Genomic DNA, 18,907 nt, shown 5'->3' on the forward strand with positions numbered 1-18,907 from the left:
ACTGTCCAGGTTATCGATCCAGGATGTAACCCACCACTTCCTTGGTCTCCAAATCTGTGTCCAAAAATCCGTAATGAGGTTTTTATTAAGTGAGTGTGTGCAGTCCAGCACATGGGGGAGGGGAGAAGACAACCCTACAACAAAGCCAGCGTGCCGAGCAACCCTATAATAACACACTAGTGTACCTAACTAGGCATGCTCTTGGGCAGCTCTGCAATATAATGACGACATGCTGCAAAGGAGGCAACTCTATACTAATGATACCAGCATATTTGGTTAAGGAGGAGACAGTCCTACAGTAACACACCAGTGTGCCCAGCGTAATCATAGGCAACCCTACAGTAAACATGCCAATGCGTGCACGCATGGTTAGGCACTGGACGTTTCCAGCAGAAAGCACGTCCTGTTTTAATCAGCTGAAGTAGTTGCTTGCTTGCTTGCTTGCTTGATGTATAACTGGCGAGTTAAAAGTTTGCGTTTAACCATGCTGGTGAGCTAGGTTTGTTTTCTCTTATTTATTATTCTTCATGGGGATATGTAACGTGTTCTGTGTTTGCATAGCTCTTGTTGCTGCCAGTTTCTCATCGCCCACCACGAACACGCAAGGTTTCCCTGGCCAGCATTCGAATACGCTACCTCGGAGCTCCCAACCCATGAGCCCGCGTGCCACCATGATGAGGAGGAGACAGAGGAAGAAGGACCACAAGAGCTCATGTAAGTGGGGTGCCTGGCTAGAAGGGTGTGTTGATTTCAGTGCCATCAACTCCTCCCTCTTCCTACTCAGGTGCCCTCACTAGGGCCAGCCTTGGACACAAGCAGTGGAAGAGACTGTGGTGGGCCCTGTGCTTTTGTGAATGCTATGCTGTCAGCATCTTGCAGTCCCCTTTTCCTCCCCACCTTTTGCCAGCAGGGATCAGAGTTTGGAGAAACTTGTCATGAGTTTAGCTTCTCTCCCTTAATTTGTACTGCTCCTACTACTCCAACCTTTCCTGCAGTGGGGCCAGAGTCCTGGCCCAAGTTAATCACTCCCTTCCCCCACATCCCCAAATCTCTCCTGCCTGCATCTTTTAGGTCTTGCTCTTGCTTGAGACTTTGCAAATCATGAGCTTGCCCCTCTGTCCCTCCTGATAAGTGGTGCTCCTGTGACATACTGCATCCACCTCCATGTGTGTTCATGGTAGGCTTCCCTCCCCGGCAGTGTTCCTTTACCATGGAATGATGCAGAGTGGCCAGTTGGGAATGGCTTGTGTGCACTTGCAGCCACGAGGCAACACGGGAGCCAAGTTTCTGCAGACCTTGCACAAAGCTAACTGCTAACCACCGCCTCTAACGCTTTTTCTCGTTTCAGTGTCGCTGGCTTCTAGTACAGTGGGTCCCGGTGGGCAGATTGTTCACACAGAAACAACAGAGGTGATCCTAAGGGGAGACCCCTTGAATGGCTTTGGCCTTCAGCTCCAGGGGGGGATCTTTGCTACTGAAACCCTGTCTTCCCCGCCCCTCGTCCGATTTATTGAGCCTGACAGCCCAGCAGAGAGGTTAGAGACCTTGCCCTTGATCACTGCATGATGTTGCTGATGGTTTCCTTTTTCAAAGACATGTCTTTCACCCATTACTCCTCTTTTTATTGATTATCTTTTCATTATCACCAGTTCCTCACTGGGTGTGGCTTAGTGCTTGTGCGTTCAGTACAGGGAAGTGAATCTGTACTGTACTGGAGGGCCTACTTGCTGGTGGTTTGTTTCAGACATTGCATTTCCTCATATTCCAGCATGGAGCTTAATTTTAATCTCCTTCCCATCTAGGAGAGCGTCAATATTTATTTGAATGCATTGACCACTACAGCAGCATTTGGGTTTTCACTACAATTAAAGTCAATGTACCACAAAATGGTCACAGTTAATTAAAATTAACTGTAATTGGCTCAGCAGGCCTGTGGTTTGACTGATCAAAGACCTGTATAAAGAAACGCACTTTGCACTGTGCCCTAAATCAAACTATGTGTGGGCTCTAGTGAAAACAAGACGCTGCAAATTCCACAGGATCTTCTGGCATTGCACAGGTGCACCCAGAAAAGCACCTTGCTCCTTCTCTGAGATGGCTCCATCATCTCCTGGAGGAGTTGTGCTGCTATCTGATATCCGTTTTTCAATGGAAGGTAATACCCAGTTTGTGTGAGCATTATCTGAAGCACCTATTTCTGTGGCAGTTGAATGCTGGTGTTTATCGTTTTGTCTGCCTGCCACATGCTTTGTGACGTCTTTGTTTTTTTTAAGTGCAGTTGGAGCCAGAAATGACTATAAAAATGACGCTATTGGTTCCATGTGTACCTCACTAAGACTCAGTAGTAGGTTGGTTTGCTTCACAGGTCAGAAGAGAATATTACATAGCACACTTATCACGCTCTCCAACTCAGCATCTCAGAGCTCTTCAAAAGGTAGCTAAACATCATTATCTCCATTTTACACACAGGGAAACTGAGGGACAGCATAGTTAAGTGACTTGCCAAAGGTGGTGCAGCAAGCCAGTGCTGGAGTTGGGGCTAAAATCCTGGTGTTATGAACCCAAGTTCGGTATTCCAGCCAAAGGGCCACACAGATGGCTTTTTTCCCCAACATAACTCTCAGGCTCTAAAAATCAATCAATTCCTCCTCCCTCTTATATTGTTACCAGTAAAAAGACCCTTACAATTCAAATTTAGCTGTCAATGTTGAGAGTGAGGCAGAAGAATTAGCAATGATTATTCATGGAGCAGAAGAGAATCGAGATTGTACTTTCAGAGTTACCTTGGCTCCTGTGGGATAACAGGACCAAATATTGTCTTTAAATATTGCCAGTAAAGTCACCAGTGGATACTCAAACAAGACCACCGCTGGTTTGAATAAGAAGCCATTTTTTACATAGCATTCTCTGGCTACCACCTTGCTTTTAATTCCCACTGAACAAGGTACATTAGTTTCAAAACTAACCGCACGCACCCACCCCTATGGACAATTCCTTAAACTGCCTGTGATTTACACTGATGATCTGTCCTGCCAAATGCTGTGATGAAAGTAACAAATAGCTCCCGGTTCCTACTGTGGATCTTTCCCTAGCACAACAAATGTCTGCAGGCTTGATTAATGTTTTATCTCCCTGGCAAGGCTTCAGCTGCCACAAACCACACTACACAAATAAAACATTGATCACACCACAGAGAGGGCCGAGTGGCATTTAAGAGTCTCAAGCAGAAAAAATCTGGATCTTTGCATCGCGGTATCCATGTCGTGGGGCAGCCTGTGTTATACCTAATCACAGCAGATATAGTTTAAATACTTAGGATCAAATTTTGTGAGGAGGTGGTGGTGGTGGCAAAAAGAAAAGAAGTATCTTCTGTTCTCCGAGGTCTCCCTTAAAATATTGTCCAGCTGTGGCACCAGTTGGTAGGGATGCTAATGCCTTCTGTGCATTTATTGTTTGGATTTAAAATCCAATTTATAAAAGCGACGGTGGTTTTATTTCCCATTAATGTGGTGGAGTTGGACCGAGTTGTGAAATCCCAACCGGCTTTTATGAATCAGGCATTAACAAAGCCGCCTCTCCCAGGCGGGTTTGGAGTCAGCGCGGCTTCTCTTATCCTCTTGCCAAGCCCCAAGCGAGAGCAGAGACTTGCTGCGCGGTCTTGCCTGGATCTAACGTGTCATGCAGGCAGCTTTTCTTCTTAGCTGCCCACCCAGCAGGATTCTTGCTCGGCCAGTCACCGCCTTCATCCATTCAGATTACAGAGAACTGTCTGCCCTGCTTTGCAGTACAGATTATTTGGATGTTGAAAATTACTTTCTGCAATGTGTGCTATCTTCAACATAGCAGGCCACCTTTCCTAGCCTCTTAGCCACGCTAAAACACCTTCATCATATTGTTGTTGCCCTCCTGGCTCAATAGAATGTGGTCGGTGTTTAGGGGGGAGAGAGAGAAGAATATGTAGGGAGACCAAAAGAAAATTGTACTAACCTCAATTCAGGCCAGGCCCTTTATTCTCTCCTCCTTAGCAGGTACTGTTCTGCTACTCCAGATATCACAGCCATTTTCTTCCACTTAAGAGGCCAAATTGTCATTCGTGGCTGGCCTTCATTTCGACATGCTCACCCATGTGCGTGCAGTCACTATGCTACACAAATGTTGGGTAGCCACCTGTGCAAACAAATTGGGCTCCCTGGTTTGTATATGGGAGAGCATGCGTTTGCCTGGTCGGCTATGCTTGTGGAACAGGAGGCCTGTTGGAGGCTGGCTGAGCATTTGCAGCCGGGGGAGCTGTTCCGGAGCAGGGAAGGAAAGCCCTTTGAGTGTGAGTAAGGACACAAGGCCCAGGAATGTCACTTTTCCTTCCCTAGTCTTGCTTTGTTTTTTCTCATCCGGCTGTCCCCCAGGGGGATGCGGTCTGCCTCATGTTGTGATACCGTCATAACACTCTCTCTCTCATTGGCTGGTCTCACCTGTTCACAGCCTCTGGGTTTTTCTCTGTTTAATGGGGTGGGACATAGTGCAATTCCAGTGAGTTAAGTCAATTCCCGGTATAGCCACTATTCTCTTGAAAGCAGCTAGCCAGTTCCCAATAGCTACTGAGTGAGAGACGCAACATCTGGCTGTGGAAACTTGCTTTATGAGCTGACAGTGCTGTGTGCGTGCTGTAGAATGATCTGTGAGAATCCAAGCAAAGGGGAGAGGATTTGATTCCTATCCCCTCTAGAGTGCTCTGTTTTAGGTCAGCGCCTTACACTAGGCAGCAGCACCAGGCTGTGCTTAGAAAGAGAATTTACTGCATCTTTCAATTGGTGCAGGAAGAGGCTAAGTTCTCCTTGGCAACAAGTCAATGTGTCACCCAACTAATGTTTGTTTCCAGTGACCCTGTGACAGGCATTTCAAGGAAAAGACACACCTGTGATCAGTTTTACAGCTGGTGGCATCTAAGAGTCCTCCCTCCCCATCAGTCACTCTGCTTAATGGGGGCAGGTTGAGCCCTCTGGCCTTGAAATTAGGTTGTGACTCAGACCTTTACATCAGCAGCTGGAGTGGTATAAGCTGGGTGTCTATCGTTTCCTCTTGGTTGCCTTTAAATGTGTTTGTTTCCCTCTCCCTCATGTAACTAAACGTGCTGCTGAAACAAGTAAGGTAACCCTTCCTTACCAGAGTGACTTCAGGGCACTATCCGTGGGAGGAAGAGTCTGCAGGATCAGCCCTTTGGAGAGTGCATATTTGCCAGGAGAATGGGCGAGGCTTTCTTGTCTGTGTCTGGGTGCCAAAATCTAAGTCTGTTTAGGTTCTGAGATCTCCAACTCTTCTCGGATTTTTGTCATTTGATCATAGCACCTGGAAGCCAGTAACACTAAGAGCTCACAAGTGAGAAAAATTAGTGACCAGTGAAAGTTGCCACCAAGTTTTTATCAGGTCAGGATGCGACCTGCACATCGTATCAGCTATAACAAAATGTAAAGCTCATTTAGAACAGACATTAAACCCAAGTGAAGGCATTCAACACTGTGAACTCCAGTGTTACAAGAAGTATGTCCTTCACTCAAGAATACACCAGCCTCCTCGTTCTTTTCATTGGTAGCACTTTTCTTCCAAGGATCTCACAGCACTTTACAAACACTGATGAAAACCACGTAGCCCATCCATAAGGTGGGTGTCATCTTGGTGGGGAAAATGACTGAAAGAGGGTTTGGTTTGCATAAGACCAGCATGTCAGTGGTAAAGCCAGAAAAATAACCCAGGAGTCTTGACTCCCAGTCTCCTTCACTCACTACTAGATGATACTGTAAACTAGAGTTAACAAGGCACATCTGGCTTTACCACCTTCATCAAGGGGGACATGAGGTCACGGCTTCACTTCACAACATTTTAGAAACCTGTGAGGAAAATCTAACTTGAGCGAAGGAATGTAAGAACCTGCGTCTCCTGTCCAAGCAGCTCGAGTGGGGAAAATGGCAGCCATCTTCTCAGATGTTGTTTGAAGGCACCCAATAACCCTGCTGTCCTGTGATGAAAACAATGGCAGTGTCACAGCTGGTCCAGTCTTTATCTGACTTTGTGATCATAATGTAATACCTTTTTGTCATGCAGCTGTTGGTTCCTTCTAAGTAAGACATACTGCTGCAGCCACAGAGTTCATAGTGCTGAAGGAAATCTTTCTGTCACAGCCGTTGGGAGTCTTAAGTTCTGTAAGCCACAATTTCCACATCTAGCCACATAAAATCGTAGTAGCTGCACATGCAGAGAACCAGTGAAGCATCTAATTGATTGTACAGCCAATTAATACTGCAATGATTGAAGAGTGCCTGGCATCTCTGGGTCTCCTTGACATATTCTTTAAAAATACATCTTCATTTTTCCATGGATAACGTAACCCAGGCAGCACCATAACATAACACAGATTTAAGAAATACCCTCCCCCCCCAGCAAAATCACCTCTCCAACCTCTAGAGAGAAACAGTGTTGAGCATGTGCATTTTTCAACACCACAGTGTAAGTGTGCTCTCATGACAACTTGGCCAGTTGCATCCAGGACTTGTTTGGAGTGACAGCTACTTCCTAGACTCCTTTGTCCATGATGGTCTCTTAATGTAGTGACAAACCTTGATACCACAGGTAACTTGTTCTCTTACAATCCAGTCGTGCTTGGAGTGAGGTATGGGATTGTTAAAATATGGTTGCTCTGTGAAACATCAGCAAAGTCTGATGATGATTGAAATTGGGTAGGTAAAGGTTTTGCATGGTCAGTAACGGATAAAGATCCCACTGAGCTGGAGAACCTGAGCTCTGAAACTTGGGAGAGTTCTCTTTCTCCACCTATACACTTAAAGCCAATACCCACAGAGAGATTTTGGAGACCGTCCTAACTTGACTGAAAGAAGAATTTGCTATAAATCCTGGAATTCTGCACCAGTGCTTGGCTGTGGTAACTAAAGAGGAATGCAAGAGAAGAAAATTTTGGAAAGCTTTCATGGGTTTAGTCACTTCTAGCCATAATTCAATGGTTACGTTTTTGTGTGTGAGACAGATATAACTGCCTAATTGGCAATGGAAAGCCCAGGTACAGCACTGCATTCGTGCCTTTGTGGAATAACGAGGTAGGCAAGACAAGCTGTGGTGGATGGCACAGAAGTCTTAAGATTTCCTTCTGAGGTTAAGACAAGTGAGATTTGGGTTTGTTTGCAAATGTATTGCTCAGTGTTTGCAAAAACTCTGCTCTGCTCATATGCACAGATGAAACCCACAGTACGTGGCATGCATGCTACTGTTGTACAACTCCAACCCAACTTTAGAGTTCTTTGGTTTCTTCTGAATTAAAAAGTTGTTACACAGTTATGGTTTTTGTTTTTTTGTTTTTTTTAAAAAGTGTCAGTTGTGGTTATATTGGAAGAGTATCAAACAATAATTTTGGCCTTTCAAGGCCATTAAACAGTATCAATGTACATTTGGCTTCAGGAAATGCAATTACAAGGGATGAATGATTATCCAATTTGCTGAGACATTTTGGTGAGTTCATTGGATTGTAACTTTGATATTAGTCATATATTAATCAGAGGATGCTGTAATTTTCAGTATCATTATTTTGGGTTCCAGGAGGCTCAGACATGCACATGGAGAGCTGTGTACCATTAGATATGGTTAGAGAGCAAAGGCAACTAGTTTTTATCCAATTTCACAGCTGTGGGTTTGGTTTCTAGGGGTGGCAGAGAGATTTCTCTGTGTACACTGCAGGAAACCCGAAGAACTGCTATTTGGGAGCAGAACATGACTGAGCAAAGAGTAGGTCAAACTCTGAAAATATCCATGCTTGTGAGTTTGTTCCTGATGATCTTAGTAGGTTCTTTACATTAGGGTTTGTATTTTAGAGCTATGTATCTTGTTTTTGTGGCCTAATGTTATCATTTCTCAGCTGTCAGAGATGACCCGTGCCTGCTTGTGTGTGGGGGGGCGGTAGCAGAGAAAGGACAGCTGGCTTCAGCAGTGTTACTGAGCATGCTCTGTACAAGGCTAGCAGCAAATCTCGGGGGGCACATGACCCCACATGGCTCCCCAATGTGTTGCCTCTATCAGCTGTTATAGTCTTCTATAAATAGACTTGGAAGCATCAGATTTTTATCAGTAAATGTCTAGTTCACTGTACACACACACACACACACACACACACACACACACACACACAAACCAACAAAAAAAAATTTCCATCGATAACTGACATTTTGCAGGTAGACAAAGTAGAAAAATGCTGCTTGAGAATGAATGTTTTAATTTAAGAAGGTTTACTTTATATATTTTGAGATGTTAAGTTGACTCTTTTTGTGTTTTAATGGGGTATATAAAGCTTTAACTTTTTGAATCTGAGCAACTGCTGTCATAATTATTGATTCCCCCCCCCCGTTGTCTTACTTCCTGCAACTGTGAAAATTTAAATGGATAAAAATAGGAAAAAATGCTTAAATAAACATTGATATTATCCATCAAAATGGTTGGAAAAAAAAATTGAATTTTTTCAAGTCGATCTGAAGATCGTGACTGACTTGTCTGGCAAAGGTGGCTCATAGTCGTCTTTGAGTTTTTTCTCCTTTTCTGATCTGGACTGCAGGTGTGGGCTGTTACAAGTCGGAGACAGAGTCCTTTCCATCAATGGCATTGCAACTGAAGATGGGACCATGGAGGAAGCCAATCAGCTCTTGCGCGATGCAGCGCTAACCAACAAAGTTGTGTTGGAGTTAGAATTTGACGTGGCAGGTATGTAATCAGTGCATTCACCTCTCTCACAGCATCCCCCAAAAGGCTCTGGTAGTTCTTTATTAGCCCCAGTATTGGGAAAGCCTGCTCCATAAACATTCTATAGCCTTGGTAAGAGTCACTGATTTGATGTGAGCTAGCAACAGAGACATACGTTCTATCCCTGTCTAAATCCTGTTTTATCCAGAAGCCACCTCTCTTAGTGGGCATGCATGCTTAATAAGTGAAGAGGTCATCTTTTTTTCAGGTATTTTATAAATGTATGGACTTAAGAGAGTGAGGGGACTAATAGCAATGGCTGGTGCCAACCTGTGATTACTATATGTGTGTGTGCTTGGCAGAGCTGCCTCTGAATCCTGCACCTCCTGATTATTCTCCCTGTACTGATAACAGTACATACAATATGTGTATATTTAATCCGATTTTCCTAAAAATCTAGATTGCCATTGTTAACCATGAGTACATTGAATGGACTAAATCATGTAGTATATTACATTTATCAACACCTATAATATATGTCTTAAAACTAATTTTTTCGGTGGTTCAGAATGGTCTATCAACACAATTGAAAAATCTGTCCTTTCCCACTTTTATTCTTCTCTCTGCTTTGGTTTTATAGAGTCTGTCATACCTAGCAGTGGTACTTTCCATGTTAAACTGCCCAAGAAAAGAGGTGTGGAGCTTGGAATTACTATCAGCTGTAAGTATTGCTTAGACTATAGCTACAACAGCTGGCAGTAGCAGCCGCCACTGGCTTCCAATCTAGCTTGCTAGAGGAACACAATAAAGACAGAAATTATTTGGTTTTGATAGCACCCACAATGTGCTAGAAATCAATGGGGCTTAAGCATATGCTTAAAGATAAGCATATGTTTTGTTGAATCAAGGCCTGAGTCATGTTCAGAAAGAGAGAGACCAATTTACTTCCTACTCTTTAAACGGCCAGGCAGAAAATACAGTGAAAATTAAGAAATGGCAGTTGGATTCACAATTTTATCTTTGTCATTCTCTGTGAAGTTTTAGATCACTTTCCTCTCTACCCACCACTTGCCAGATGAACACAATAGTTACAGACCTTTAGGTATAGAGAAGAGGCATATGCTGGATAGAAGCAGCAAGTGAGAAGAGAAAAACAAAACAAAACCCTCCGTCTTGTTCAGTTTCCATCACTGCTTTAGATTCAAACGCCAAAATAAGATTTAGAAATTACCTGTGAAGGCTTTCTCCTTTCAGGGAGGAAAGTGTATCTAGTGCTTAGAGCAGGGAACTGGACATCTAGGCTCCTGATTTTTAGTCACTTTTCTTACACTGACCCACTCTATGAATTTGGGACAAGACATTTGGGCAAGAATTTGGGTATAGATTTTAAGGCCATATTGGACCATTGTGATAATCTAATCCAACCATCTGCATAGCACACAGGCCATAGAATTTCACCCAGTAATTCCTGCATCAAGGCTAATAATTTGTATTGTATTATAACATCTAAGTAGAGCTAATCTGATGGACTAAATGGGCTGGGGGGAAGAGTAATTGTCTACACAGGGATGCTCAGGAAAACGAATCTGAATTAACTACAGTTACAACCATTTTTGCGGATCCAAACAGAATACTTTTTTATTTCTCCCTGGTTCAGAGCAACGTGTGGGTTGTGAGGCTTAATTGTTTACAAAGGACTCTGAGGTACTCCGTGTGGTACAGTTGAAAGTAAGTGCAATGTGTGACTGTAGACCCAATAATGTAGAGAACAGGCTCATAATGACCTGTCTACTCATCTAGACTGCTGGAATGTGCCCCATGAAGCGCTCTCCTCTATTTCTGAGTGCATTCTGTTCTAATCACACAACATTATTCTAAATCTTCTACAGATTAAAATCTATGGCAGAAAGAACTAGTAATGGTTCTTCAAGTGATGGTTCCTTTAAGTATTCCAGACGTGGGTGCGCACGCATGGCATGCAAACTACTAGTTGTGTTTTATTGTGTAGTCAGTATCTGATCTCCTTCAAATAAGTCCTTTGACTGGTTTTAGCCTCAGGAAAATGCTGATTGATTAGAAGAATGAATATTTTTTTTAACCTATATAAAATGTTTTCCCCCAGTGGCTAGTTGAGTTTTACTGCAGGGTGCATTTTTGTTGTTGCTGTTAAATAGGCATTTAAACTGTCCTTCTTCTTAATACAATAACACTTTATATAGCACGTAAGGTAATTAAAAATTAAATAACAAATCTATCCCAGTGCCCCTGGTAAGGTGCCGTAGGTAAATCTCTGTATTATTCCCATTTGAGAATGATGGAGGCAGAATTTTGAGATGAAGATTAAGTGACTTGATCAAGGAATCACTGTCCTAACCAGGATTAGAACTCAGTCATGTGCTCAGACAACTCCTCTCACATGTACTGGGACCATTTTGGGGGTCTAGGGAGGGGCCCATGACCTATGCCAGCCTGCAATTCACAGTGGTCTTTTCTGTTAACATTGCAGCTTGAGCTAATACGTGGAACTGTTCCACTTTAGCACTTTTACAGAAACAGAATACTTGGTCCAGTATCTAAAGATTTTGAAAATAAATAGATACATGGTAGCGTAAATATCCTGCTGGAAGCAATTCTAATTATGAACCTGTCATTAAAGTTAATGGATGATACAGGAAAAAGGTAGTAGTGGGAATTGTATTTTAACTGCTACTTTATTGTAGTTGATTCAGATTCACCTTTTTTTCCTGCTCCCTTTGCTTAGGTATCCCTGGATGGTAGTTAGTATTTCTCCCCTCCCTTCCCCACCCCAATCCCCCATTATACATGTTTATTCTTAAATGCAGTTTTATGATATTTGTGCCATTTCTTTAATTACACATTGGCAAAATGCTGCTTTGTCTCAGTCAATAACAAAAGGTGTTTATAACTGGTGGAAGCGCTGGTGCGTGAGAGTTATGTGCTCAGACTCCTTGGAGGGGAATAATTTACCAATACAAATCATTATGCATCCTATTAAAAACACCAAGTGGATCTGTGTTTTGAGCTTCTTCATCCATCATATCATAAACACTGAGATCACCAGAATCCCAGCAGACGTGGCGGGAGACTGAAAGCAGTTTATAAACAATAAATAAGGGTATTGACCATCTTGCATTTTATTACTGCCCACTCACCACAACCAAACAGCGCTGTCATTTTGAGCTTGCTCTTCTTCGTCCTCTTCCAGGGTCACAATAGACCCTTGACACCACTTTGGCAGTGTAAAGGGGTTTGAAAGTGAATGTGAAGTGAAGTATAAAGGGGCTTAGTGAAAAGAAAGGGAGGACTTGTGGCACCTTAGAGACTAACACATTTATTTGAGCATAAGATTTCATGAGCTACAGCTCACTTCATCGGATGTATTCAGTGGAAAATGTGTTAATCTCTAAAGTGCCACAAGTCCTCCTTTTCTTTTTGTGGATACAGACTAACACAGCTGCTACTTTGAAAAGGGGCTTAGTGTAACTGAGAATCTGGCAAATCTGTATTCAAGGTTTGGAGGTAATGAGCCCAGCTCTTCAGTGGACTGCAGTGAATGGGAAGGACATTGGAGACTTAATTTAGTTAATAAGAACTATTCTGTGTTAATTAAATACTAAGTGACTGTTAAACACCTTGAGGGTTTGCTCAGATATAATAGGCTTGTATCTCTTGCCATCACTGGGGCAAAGTGATTATGGCATATTAGATTATATTTAACAAGCCTTTCATTTCTATAGCTGTTGCATCTTATTTAGAATTAATAAGGTTGGTTTTGTAAAGATTTCCAGTTATGTGCCAAACTGATTATTTAAAATGAATTGGAAGGCCTACCAGTTTGTTAAAATTTAATTTGGTTCCTCTTTAATTATCATTATGTAAAATAATGTACAAGACTTGTTTGGTTACATCTAAATTAAATATCAGCAAGCGTATGTGAAAAGTGTAATTTAAACTGTTAGTGTAGATCAATTCTCTTTTAGGAAGCAATATATTTCAGTAGGAGGATAGACTATCCTATTGTACTGCATACTCTATTCTGGAAGTGGGAAGTGTCTTGCTTCACTCAACAGTGACACCTATTGTTGACAGGTTTCAGAGTAGCAGCTGTGTTGGTCTGTATTCGCAAAAAGAAAAGGAGTACTTGCGGCACCTTAGAGACTAACAAATTTCTTTGAGCATAAGCTTTCGTGAGCTACAGCTATAGAATGATCTAGTCTAGGCTTCTCTTTGAAGGACAGCAGCTATGACAAAATGTTGCACAGATCATAAGGCAGGGGATGGGGCAAAAGGGGAGATGCTGAAGGCCCTGGGGGCAGGGGGCTTCTATAGGGATTTGTGAATACAGCTGGCAAATGCTTGATACCACCAGATAGCTATGCGGTCAGTCCTATCACAGTATTTTTTAAATGTATTTCTAAAGGGAAATGTAATTGATTAAACTAACCCTCATTTTAGTTGGCTGTACATTGATCAAGACTATGCATCCTCTCCTTATGATTACATGCAGCAGACACAAGGTGAGGGGTGAAATTGGCTTTATTAAAAACCACAAAAGGATTATAAAAACAAGAATATTTATATAGACCTTGTAACAGAAGGGAAAGCACATGGTATGCACAGGAAAACACCACAAAAGAAATGTATTCACCCCAAACTCCTATTCATTTATTTGTTGTTTGTTGTAGTAGCAGCTAGGCGCCTGAGTCATGCCCCAGAATCCCATTGTGCTAGGTGCTGTACAAACACAATAAAAGATAATCCCTGCCTCAAAGAGATTGCAGTCTAAGTATAAGACAAGAGACAACAGATGGTATAGATGGAAGCAATGAGAAAATATTATTCAGCATGACAGGCAGAGGTCTCCGCGTGCCAGTCGCCTAGCCATTGGCAGGGTTGTTTTTGTTGTGTGTTTTTTATAGGTATTATGGCAGAGAAGAGTGTTAAGGAGGGATTTGAAGGAGAACAATGAGGTGGCTTGTGGAAGCTTACAGGGGCTTCTCCCAATCTTGTGAGGCAGCATGGATCTGAGCCTCTTTGTCAACAGACTCTCCCAAAGACTAGGACCTCCCAGGACATGTTCCCAGGTGTCTGTTCACACAATGGGGCACTTCAGTGGGAAACCTACTTACAGCACACTTGTCTCCATTTGTTCCCCCGTCCCCGATGGTCAATACACAATTGTGTTTCAGGAAGCTGGTTTGAGGATACTGTTTAAAACGCCATTAGATCCAGTCTGCATAACAAGATGGAACCAAGTTTAATAATATGCAATACAACCATGTGGTAATTTGGTCCCTTTCATGGTTGGGTTTATAATGGAGATGGGTCTTTATGCTAGTCAAGATACTAGCTTGTTTTTCCTTCTTGACTCTTTTTCTACCACTTAGTGAATTAGAGCAATCAAACAGCCTCTCGGTTTAGCTTCCGGCTCTAAATGGAACTGGAGAGCACTCAGTCTGCAGATACCAGATGCATGGAATGTGCATCAGTGCATTGTCAAAGAGGCTGTGAGGACAGCTCTTTTAGGTTCTATAGCACTCAGCAGAAGCACTCCTACAGCACAGGACTCTCACTTGTGTTTAGTTCTCTGATGTGCTTGAGCATGGATAGGTGACATTTGACACTATTAAATACAGATGACTGTGCAATCAGGCAGAGTATATCCTTAACAGTGACCTGCAAAGCTTTTTTTCTAACAAGCTTCATATTCGCATATGTTTTTAAAACCCACTAATAAATTAAGGCCATAATAAAAAAAAGACCAACTTTTCCTGTCTTTGGATTCCTCTGGAATTTCCTTTTTGGCTGCTGTTTTTTGTTTTTTTTTTTTTTTCTCAGAGCTCATGTAAATTCATTCTCTGTGGAATAGTGACATCACAAATCCTGAACATGTTCATCCCTGGCTGTAAACTGAGATGCTTGTAGGCTTTGAGCTTTCTTTGCCACCACCACCACCACCCTTGGGAGACAATAGCAGCTGTAACCAAGGCAATGTAGCAATGTGTAAGTGCAGAGAGTGTGAAAGAGAGAGAGAGGAGAATGCTATTTGCATATGTTTTGGGCATGTGAATAGCAGTGAGGTCAGCAGGGGGCAGATCTCTTACCTGGGTTTTTCTGAGTGGGGATGGGAGCCCACAGCCACTATCTTTAATGTAAATAATCATGAAAATGCAGGCTTTGACTAAAATAAAGCAGAAGTGGCTCTTCGTGGACCCCAAGTCTCATGAGCTGAAATTATCAAACTTGAAAAAGCTTTGCAGATTACCTTTTATAAAGATGTTGGGAGGTAGGTCAGGTCTTGGTATGCAGCGAGCTCCCATCTTGTTTCATTTAAATGTTGGCATTTTGGAGTTCAGCTTCTTAGATCAGTCCCCCTGCTCTTCATCCTTGTGCTTTCAGTGGCCCCTCTCAGTCTATAAAAACACCTGGGGTTTGGAGAGCCAGTTGAAATTCTGCTTGTGTGTACTCCCTTTCTGCAGCACCATGGGCAGAATCCTGGCTCCAATGAAGTGAAGGAAGTTTTGCCATTGACGTCAAGTGGAGCAGTATTTCACCCCTCTTATGGTCAAGGTGCTGTAAAATTCAGAAAATGTACAGACAACATGTTAGGCAATTGTCTCCAGCAGATTTAATGAAGCTGAACCATTCGGTAGGGAATTTATGCAGCCGCAACGCTGCCTGAATATGAAAAGATTTGCCACTCTTTAATGGCTAAATGCTAACTATTAAATTTTTTAACAATGCTATGTTGAAATCGGTGGACGAATAAAGACTCTCTGCTAGATCCAGGTTTAAGCACAGAGGCTTTGTAGTTCATAAATTTGAATCAAATGAGACCCAGTGCATAACTGGCTTAACTACCTCAGATGAGGTAGAGAGAGAGAGAATCATGACCATCTTATGCATTATGCTAGATCTACAGCTTTTTCTTGCTATCAGCATCTCGAGCTAGGTGGGAATTCAGAGATGCATGTCTTGGTAGGGGGATTGATTCATGGTCATCACATGCTCTTGTCCTATACAGATCATTGGCCAAATCCTCCACTGCGTCATACCAGTGGGTTAAATCTGCATCAAGCTCGTGTAAGTAACAAGTGACAAATTAGGCCTGGGCTCGGGCTAATGCCAGAAACATTGAACTCTGAAACTACAAGTTACAGGACACTCTGTACTGGAGGGATTCAGCTCAATGAACGCATATATTAAGAATGGCCACGTTTTTGTGATTTGGATGTGACCTACTTCTCTGAATTCTAATTTCTTAAATACAATCTAGGGGGAGAAGGACTATTTAACACTTACGTGACTGCCAGCTACTAACAGATCAAGCAGATTTCCAGGCTGATTACACGTTTATTCAGAACGCCCAAATAATAATAATGTACAGTGAGATATTCAGGAAACAACTGCAACCTCTCTTCTAGCTGCCTCGTTACCTCTCTGTGAGGCTCACTTTGCGTGGCCTTCACACATTGTGGAAGGTGTAGACATCCGTGTTAGACTCAGGCAGATGGAGCTACACAGAGATTAGAAGCCCTTGCTTTGAATCACTTGATTCCACAGTTTCATCACCTTGTTCTGTAAGAGGCTAAAAGGAGCCAGCTGGCTAATTTAGACAGGATGCAAAAATTGCTTGAGCCCAACCCTTATTCTTGCAGGTCTGTCTTTTATAAATTCCAAGTGTGAAGTTGCACTTGTGTCAAATTAATGTAAATTTCCCCTCCCTGTAACTCCTTTTTCTCCCGTTGGCTGTCACTTTGAAGTGTTTCAGAGTAGCGGTCGTGTTAGTCTGTATTTGCAAAAAGAAAAGGAGTACTTGTGGCACCTTAGACTAACAAATTTATTTGAGCATAAGCTTTCGTGAGCTACAGCTCACTTCATTGGATGAAGTGAGCTGTAGCTCACGAAAGCTTATGCTCAAATAAATTTGTTAGTCTCTAAGGTGCCACAAGTACTCCTTTTCTTTTTACTCTGAAGTGTGTTTTATATACATGCATCTCTTTTGCAGCTGCAAGTAGAAAGCCTGGTGAGCCTTTAATTATCTCTGATATCAAGAAGGGGAGTGTAGCTCACAGGTGAGTGCAGCAGTTGACTGTATGACAATAGTAATTCAATGTAGAGGCCTAAGTCACAGTGTTTGGTTCTGGAATACATCAAAGTTCAAGGGGAGGTCGGTTACAGAGGTTTGGTTCAGTTCATTATAGAGTTTGGGGTTCAAATTCTCTGCTGGGATAACTCCACTGAAGTCAAAGGAATTAAGCCAACAAAGAAGTTAGCTCTGGATCTGGAGCCAAAGCTGTTCAGCTGGCCTCTCTGTGTGTGGATGTTTACCTCCCCTTCTCTCTATTTAAGGGGAATGCATTCAGTAAAGGTGGCTCATCAGACCCCTTATATGAAGTGCCATGCCTTGTCAGCCACTCTGTCGCAGTGTGCAAGTGTCTCCTGCACAGGTGAACAGAGTACAGTGTTCCCTTCCGTAGAGTAAGTGGTTTTATGAGGACACTGACAGAGTTTTTATATACAAATCTGGGAGTGGCCTATTTCTTGAAGACCAGCTAGTTCCAAACTCCTTCCCAACCTGTCCTGGAAGTGCTCTTGCTGGAGAAGTTTTCATTGTGGATTAATTTGAACCCTGCATGGTTTGCATAGACCAGTTCTCAAAGGTGTTTGCATGCTGCGTTCTGCTACAGCAAACTGCTGCAGCTTCAATGGAGCACAAATGAAATAAATCCTAGCAGCCTCACAAATAGGACTCTTCCCACTCCTCCACACATCCAGTCACTCTTGGTCATCTGCCGTCCAATGAACGTGGGGGCCCTACTCCTTACCTTGAATGTCTTATGGGGGGGAAACAAAGGAGGCCACTAAGGTAGAAGGGTAGCTTTTGTGGGGAGAGAGAAGCAGTAGTGCATCTCAACTGGTGTGTAAGCTGAACCTTATTAGCTAAGCCTTTATGAACCTGGGCCTGAACACATCTAAACCAAGGCTACCAAAAGGACTAGTGCAGCTTCTGAGATGCCTTTAAAGAAGACTGCTTTCCAGAAAGCACTGAACATCAGGTCCTTACACTGTGCCTCAAATTGGGCACAAGTGGTCTGTTCCAAGCAGGTATGGGGTTGGATGCGAATATTTTTACACCTCTCTAGATTGGCCCAGATATTGCACCCACACCCACTATTGTCCCGATGGGCATCTCTAGGAGGTCTTGGAGGATAAAAGGCAATATTGTTGCCTTAATTCCTAAAATGAACGAATGGTCAGAAGATCTGAAAGATTAACCGAAATGATGATTTGTTGTTCGTTTTCCACACAGAACAGGCACCTTGGAGCCGGGGGATAAGCTGTTAGCCATCGATAACATCCGACTTGACAACTGCTCAATGGAGGATGCAGTGCAGATTTTGAGGCAGTGCGAAGACCTAGTCAAATTGAAGATTAGGAAGGATGAAGATAACTCTGGTATAGAAACCCTGATGCAAAGCACTGTCTGACCATATTAATGACATTTGCCCAGACATAATGCGAAAGAACAAAGATGAGGCTAGCAGTCAGTCTGCTGACCACTTTCCAGTTGATTATAGAGCATCTTTTTTCCCCTCCTTCTTCTTTTAAATGTGGCATGGAAGGTTTAAATCCTATTCATCCTGTGCACCACAGGAGACTTCAGGATTTCGCTTCTAAATGTTCTGAGTTTTCCTCATGGCTTATTTATTTTTAAAATACTTTCCAGCATCCTTGTTTCCCATTTCAGATGAGCAGGAGACAACCGGTGCTATTATCTACACAGTAGAACTAAAGAGGTATGGCGGCCCTCTGGGAATAACGATCTCCGGAACAGAGGAACCTTTCGATCCAATCGTCATTTCAGGCCTGACTAAACGAGGGCTGGCTGAAAGGTGAGATGCAAAGCAAAGACAACCCTGGCCTGCTGATAGTGGGGGGACACAACCCTGGAATAGCTGAGTCATGCCCTGCTCCCTGACAGTCCCCCTTCCTGGAAAGCAGCAGCCCCTCCCCGTAGCTCCCAGCTGTTCTTCCTGCCTCTCCCAACACAGTTAAAGCAGCTGCCTCTCCTTGCCCCTTGCAACTCAGCTGCCCCACGGGGGGGCCTGGCCACACCATGTGACTGAGCAATCTGGAGGGGCAGGTGGCTCCA

General features: G+C 43.0%; 1 protein-coding gene across 9 annotated transcripts in view; it reads left to right on the forward strand.

Moving 5' to 3' along the window:
* GRIP2 (glutamate receptor interacting protein 2) overlaps nt 1-18,907 on the forward strand; it is a 490,758-nt gene that overhangs the window by 442,370 nt on the left and 29,481 nt on the right. For all 9 annotated transcript variants that reach the window (XM_043519666.1, XM_038410475.2, XM_038410476.2 and 6 more), the window contains exons 11-17: nt 562-714; nt 1,349-1,535; nt 8,606-8,751; nt 9,371-9,451; nt 16,760-16,826; nt 18,065-18,210; nt 18,503-18,647. In XM_043519666.1, the coding sequence (XP_043375601.1) occupies nt 562-714; nt 1,349-1,535; nt 8,606-8,751; nt 9,371-9,451; nt 16,760-16,826; nt 18,065-18,210; nt 18,503-18,647 (925 nt within the window). The remainder of the gene's footprint in view (nt 1-561; nt 715-1,348; nt 1,536-8,605; nt 8,752-9,370; nt 9,452-16,759; nt 16,827-18,064; nt 18,211-18,502; nt 18,648-18,907) is intronic.

This window comes from Dermochelys coriacea, chromosome 7, assembly GCF_009764565.3.
Source record: "Dermochelys coriacea isolate rDerCor1 chromosome 7, rDerCor1.pri.v4, whole genome shotgun sequence".
In the NCBI taxonomy this organism is placed as follows: Eukaryota; Metazoa; Chordata; order Testudines; family Dermochelyidae; genus Dermochelys; species Dermochelys coriacea.